Source organism: Megascapheus bottae, chromosome 17 (assembly GCF_031878675.1).
Source record: "Megascapheus bottae isolate mThoBot1 chromosome 17, mThoBot2.hap1, whole genome shotgun sequence".
Classification (NCBI taxonomy): Eukaryota; Metazoa; Chordata; class Mammalia; order Rodentia; family Geomyidae; genus Megascapheus; species Megascapheus bottae.
The window spans coordinates 27,914,005-27,920,514 of NC_143525.1; the positions used below are offsets into that span (position 1 = coordinate 27,914,005).

Sequence of the window (6,510 nt, forward strand, 5' to 3'; positions counted from 1 at the left end):
GTGAGCCACCAGCACCCAGCATCAGCATAAGATCTTTTGGGATATAAGACCTGGGGCAAGGCCTCGTCTTGCTCAAGTCTAAGACTGATGCTGGTGAAGAATAGACATGGTTTATGGGGAAGACATTGAGAGCCTGCTCAGGATAGAGCCAGGGGCCCCACAGTCACCTGAGGGTACCCAGAAGGCAAGAAGAGACAAAGCAGCAAGCTCTGTCCACAGCACACCCACGTCAGCACCATCCAACCAGATCCTCCCAGAGAAGGAAACCCCCGTTCTCCCCTGAATACAACAGTAACTGCCCAAGACCACAACAGAAAGGGGAAACAAGGAGGAATCTGGCTCGGATTATGAAGACACTTTCACCTCTTCTGTTGGTCAGTGAACATCTTTGCAAAGTCTGCTGTTTTCCTGCAGGATGTGGGAACTGGGAGCTGGGGGAATACAGCTCAGTTGGTAGCGTGTACTTGAGGTCCTAGATTCCATCTCTAGAATTACAAACTAAATAACGTAATACGTAAGTAGAATTAGGATTAATAGGATTCTAGGCTCAGCTTTAACGACTAATGAGCATCGACTTTACGTCTGTGTCTCAATTGTCTATCAAATGGGGATAGTTGCACAGTCTCTCTCCAGTTGTAAGTTCTATCACCCAGACTTTGCTCATTCATTCATTCTTCATTCATTCATTCAGAGAATACTAGCTGTGTGCCAGGGGCTGACTGGCTGTGAAACAGAGTTAACAAGGAACTGGACCTGACAGAGGAGACAGCCAGCTGCTCACTGAGTTTCCCATTACCTGTTGCATTTCTTCATAGTCAGGAGTGTTTTACTTGTGCTGAGAATGTGGCTTAGTATGCATGAAGCCCTGGGTTTGATTCCTCATTACCCAGACAAAGCTGGAAGTGGTGCTGTGGCTCCAGTGGTAGAGTGCTAGCCTCGAGCAAAAGGGGCTCAAGGACAGTGCCCAGCCCTTGAGTTCAAGTCCCAGGACTGACAAAAAAGAAAAAGGAGTGTTTTCCAGATGAATAAACAAAAGACCAAAAAATTCAATTCAAGTGGTACATCAGCCTCGAGCAAAATAAAAAAAGCTAAAAGACAGCTTTCAGACATTAGTTTATAAGACCAGCACTAAATAAGTAAGCAAGGAAATAAATAAATACATAAATAAATAAATGGGGAGGAGGGGGAGGGGAGGAGGAGGAGAAGCAGGAGGAGGAGCAGGAGGAGGAGGAGCAGGAGGAGGAGGAGGAGGAGGAGAAGAGGAGGCAGTTCATTAGCTAATGATTCAGTGCCCACCTAATGAAAGCTACTCAGGAGGCTGAAACCTGGAATTCACCATTCAAAACCAGCCTGAGCAGAAAAGTCTGCAAAACTATGTCCAATTAACCAGTGAACAGTGGCTCAAGCACCGCCGTGAGTAAAGCAGTCCAGTGAGAGGTGCTGAGTTCAAGTCCCAATACTAGCCTACTTCCCTCAAAACAAAAACAAAAAACAAAAGGAAGAAATAGCATTCTAGAAGGCACAGGTACGAACAAGCCCCGGAAGTTAGAATCTCTAGCTACCCAGCCCGGCACCTAGCTCGTGGGCTTAGACCATCCGAACCACGCATGCGCACAACTAAGTCCCCGCTCCACACCCGGGAGCGCCGCGGCGGCGGCGGCGGCGGCGGCGGCGGCGGCGCCCACCGCGCAGGCGCCAGGCGGGCGCGGTCGCCATGGAGACGCGTGGGCCTGGCTTCGCCGTGGGTGTCTGCAGCCAGCTCGGCGGCCCGGTCCCGCTGCCCCGGCGCTGGACGCGATCCAGCTGGCGGATGGAGGGCCGTGGTGGGTCTGGGACGAGGGAGTATGGCGAAGACAGGGAGGAGGAGGAAGAGGAGGAGGAGGAGGAAGAGGAGGTGCGGGAGGGCGGCGCTGCCGGCTCGCCGCCGCCGGGGTCTAGGCTGCCCCCCATTGCAGGAAGCACCAGAGAGCTGAGCAAACGCAAAGTGAAGAGGAAAAAGAAGAAAAAGAAGACCAAAGGCTCTAGCAAGGGGGACGGTAAGAGGAGGTCCCCACCCCGCCCTCCTCCGTGCTACTCGGCGACCCCCACCAGCAGCTGCAGCCCCACCTCCCGCCCTGGGAGTCTCGGTGTCCAGGGTCCTCGACCCCCGCTCCCCCGCCCCCACACACTGGGAGCCGGGCCCCACGGCAGGGCTGCCCGGCTGCACTCACTCCGCGAGCACGTGCAGGCCCGGTCCTCCTGCCCCCAGCGGACAGGAAGCCGCCCTCGTCCTGGAGACGCTAACCCTTAATTTACCAGCAGCACAAAAGTGGACCAGAGGCGTGGCTGCAGTGGGAGGGTGGCTGCTCTGAGTGCGAAAGTAGAGAAGCTGAGGCTCTTAGTTCAAGACCCGGAACCAGCACTAAAATAGGAAGAATCCTCCCCCACCCTGGGGCTGGGATGCCGCGCAGCGGCAAACTGCCAGATCCTGGGTTCGATTCCCAGTGCCAAAAAAGAGAGGGGTGTGTGTGTGTGTGTGTGTGTGTGTGCGGTTAACCCCCCCCCACACACACACACAATAGACTCCACTCACTATCCATCGAGGAGCAGCCTTGGGCTTCACAGACACCAGTCATTGCCACAACCTTTTATCATCCCTGATTCCCTTTGAAGCAACACCCTACAATGGTAGACCACTACTGAATGGTACCTGGGCACATTCACCCAGATACTTTCACCCTGATACCATTAGACATTCACAAGCTGGATATCCCCCCTCAAGGAACTGGAGGCTTTACCCACGTATGAATCCACATGGGATCTCTCTCTCCCACCCTCTCTCTCTCTCTCTCTCTCTCCCTCCCCTCCCTCTCTCTCTCTCTCTCTCTCTCTCTCTCTCTCTCTCTCTCTCTCTCTCTCTCTCTCTCTCTCCCTCCTTCCTCCCTCCCTCCCTCTCTCTCTCTCTCTCTCTCTCTCTCTCTCTCTCTCTCTCTCTCTCTCCCTCCCTCTCTCTCTCTCTCCCTCTCCCTCTCCCTCTCTCTCTCTCTCTCTTTCTCCCCCTCTCTCTCTCTCTTCCATCATGGAGCTTGAACTCTGGGCCTGCGTGCTATCCCTAAACTATTCAGTTCAGAGCTATCACTCTGCCACTTTGAGCCAGGGAACTACTTCCGGTTTTTAGTAGGAGATAAGAATCTCACAGAGACTTTTCTACCCAGGCTAGCTTTGAACCTTGATCCTCAGATCTCAGTCTCCTGAATAGCTAGGATTACAGATGTGAGCCACCGCTCCCAACAACGCTCAGTCTCTTACCAATCCCTTCATAGGTGTATATACAACACCAGCCACAGACCCCATCCTTACCCTTTGCCAAGCTCCTTTCCTGGAACCCCCCAGTTCCCTCCATGGAGGCCCTGGGCGCCCACTGAAGAAGAGAGTGCAACAGACATGGAAAGGCACTCATCCTAAGTGCTAAGAGACTGTCTGGTCACCTGCACGGTGACTTCTACTTTAGTGGTTTTGACCTTCAGGAGAGGGGCTCCCACCTCCCATCCTGCTAGTCCTGGCTGGCGTTTCTGGCTTTTATGCGCAGAGCTAGGAACAGAAAAAGCAGCCATCTTCCCCAAGTCAGCCTTGTGTCTGAGAAGGGATCAAAGACTGGGAAGGTTAGAGTTGCTTCATTGTGGCAATAATAAAAAGGTAAAAAAAAAAACTTAATAAAAAAAACTCTAGCATAAAAGGCAAGAAGTTGTCTGTGTATCTGAAAAGCCAAGCCAGAAAGTTCATTGCCCTTTGGGTGTAGCTTTTGGTTGTGGACATTACAGTGGCCATGTGGCATGTTCCTCAGACTGTCAGCAGGGGACACCAAATAGTTTCAGAAAGAAGTAAGAGCATAGCATAATAGGGGGTTTTCACCTGTCTTTTCTTTTCTCTTTTCTGTTCTCCCTTTTCCCTGGGGGATATGTCTGTTTCCACCTCTACCCCCAAAAAAGAGAAAGATGATGAATAAAACACAACTCAACTTATATATTTATCATATAATTTTTTTTTTGCCAGTCCTGGCTTGAGCTCAAGGCCTGAACACTGTCCTTGGGCTTTCTCAAGACTAGAGCTCTACCACTTGAGCCACAGAATGACTTTCTTGCTTTTTTTGTATTTATGTGGTACTGAGGAATCAAACCCAGGTCTTTGTGCATGCTAGACAAGCACTCCACCACTAAGCCAAACTCCCAGCCCCTGTATCATATAATTTTTAAGAGCTATCAATGTGAAGGAGAGAAAGGAAAAGATGGTGGTATGCTGACAGCTCATACCTGTGAGCCTGAGAGCTGATGACTGAGCCTTTTCTTTTTTTTTTTTTTTTTTTTGCCAGTCCTGGGCTTGAGCTCAGGGCCTGAGCACTGTCCTTGGACTTTCTCAAGGCTAGAGCTCTACCACTTGAGCCTCAGCACCATTTCTGGCTTTTTTTCTATGTATGTGGTACCGAGGAATCGAACCCAGGTCTTCATGCATGCTAGGCAAACACTCTACCACTAGGCCAAACTCCCAGCTGATGACTGAGCTTTGAAGACAACCTGGGCAGAAAAATCTGAGAGACTTTTTTTTTTTTCTTTGCCAGTCCTGGGCTTGGGCTCAGGGCCTGAGCACTGTCCTTGGACTTTCTCAAGGCTAGAGCTCTACCACTTGAGCCTCAGCACCACTTCCGGCTTTTTTCTACGTATGTGGTACCGAGGAATCGAACCCGGGTCTTCATGCATGCTAGACAAGCACTTTAACCACTAGGCCAAACTCCCAGCCTCTGAGAGACTTTTATTTCTAATTAACCAGCAAAAAACTGGGAGTGGAACTGTGGTTCAAGTGGTAGAGCACCAGCCTTAAGTGAGAAAGCAAATTGTTAGAGCACAAGGCCCTGAGTTCAAGCCCCAGTACTGGGCACCAAAAAAAAGTGCGGGGGGGGGGGGGTAGGGAGAAAGAGGAGGAAAGGCATACATCAGAAGTATGTCCTGGTTTGGCCTAGTATCCATTTCACCAATCAGATTTAGGAAGCATTTCTGTTCTGCATTTGTTCCATCATAAAATGTCTAGACTGGTGGTAGAGTCATAACCTCCGAGGCCTGGAAAGCTGTTGGTGATGTAGGGGAGGGGGACACGAGGGCACAGTGGAAAGAAAGGGCACTAAGAGCCAGACCAGCCTTCAGATCTCCCACTCCCTGCGTGACACTGACAAATTCATGATGCTCTTGGGGCCTCTTGGCTCCAGGGCTGGGGTATAACTTAGCATGCAAAAAGTAGGGGGGAAAACCTCCTCCCCCCGAAACAACTGACAAAACCCTGCAGGCTGTGGAGTTGGGGGGAGGGTGAATGAGGCTGGAGGAAAAGAGCTTCCTATCCCCTGTCTGTGGTTTTTTTAGGCATCTTTCAAGGCAGGGGGCAGACATTAACCTCCTTCTCTTCCACGCAGCAGATAAACACCAGAGTCGAGGCCCGAAGACTCAGACCCTTTCCGCATCCTTCCAGGACATGTTAAGCCCCAGCAAAGACCACAGCCCCATGGAAGAAAGCCAACACAACCCTCCCTCCTCCCACACCATGACATTCCCCCATTTTGCTGAAATAGAAAAGAACCTCCCGAACCAGGTCAACGAGAGTCTGCGCTGGGATGGCATTCTCACCGACCCAGAAGCAGAGAAAGAAAGGATTCGGATATATAAACTGAATCGGAGGAAGCGCTACCGCATCTCTGCCCTCAAGGGCTTCCCTTCCGATCCCAGCCCCGAGGAGACCCCCGACAACTTACCCTACCTCTCAGACAAAGACTGCAGCCCCAGTGGCAGGCAAGACCCCTCCAACACAGACCCCACACACCTGCACCTGGAAGGCAACCTTACTGCAAAGTTCACGCCCAATGATTTAGCCGGTGATCTGGCCAAGTAAAATCTATTCCCCAGGGCTGAGCAGCTCCACCCTCTCCCCTCCTCCTCCCCACAAGTTTATGTGTTCAAAAAGTAGAAAAGGAATCAGACTTGTCTGTCCCCTGTGTGGAGGAAGTCAGCCTCTTCTTTGCCAATAAGCCCAGGAAAAACATGTGCCTGACCATCAGCCAGTTAGGAAATGTAGCGCTTTACAGAACTGCTTTTTTTTTTTTTTCTTAAATAAACAAGCATTTCTGTTTGTTATTTAATGTGTCGTTACAGCTAGATACTACCCTCTGCCTGTGTGTGTGTGTGTGTGTGTGTGTGTGTGTGTGTGTGTGTGTGTGTCCTGCGACTTGAACTCAGAGCCTGGGCTTTGGCCCTGAGCTTCTCTGTGCTCAAGGCTAGCACTCTACCACTTGAGCCACAGCACCACTTCCAGCCTTTTCTATGTCTGTGTTACTGAGGAATCCAACCCAGGGCTTCATGCATGCTAGGCAAGCACTCCAAGCCACATGCTACCTCAGTCCTTTTGCTTTTAGTTTTTGATTTAGATTGGAGTCTCATGCTTTTTTTTCCCCAGGCTAGCCTTGAACTGTGATTTCCCTATCTTCACCTTTTG

The 6,510-nt window shown here is 50.9% G+C and overlaps 1 protein-coding gene across 2 annotated transcripts; it reads left to right on the top strand.

Annotated features, from left to right (window-relative positions):
• The first annotated feature begins 1,740 nt into the window (after positions 1-1,740).
• Liat1 (ligand of ATE1) lies at positions 1,741-6,152 on the top strand. 2 transcript variants are annotated; one of them, XM_090351654.1, is made up of 2 exons: positions 1,741-2,036; positions 5,438-6,152. In XM_090351654.1, exons 1-2 carry the CDS (start codon positions 1,811-1,813, stop codon positions 5,908-5,910), a joined length of 699 nt encoding a protein of 232 aa, XP_090207780.1. In that variant the 5' UTR covers positions 1,741-1,810; the 3' UTR covers positions 5,911-6,152. The 2 variants fall into 2 exon arrangements, with proteins under 2 accessions (XP_090207780.1, XP_090207781.1); XM_090351655.1 differs by having other exon boundaries at positions 5,441-6,152.
• Positions 6,153-6,510: the final 358 nt, after the last annotated feature.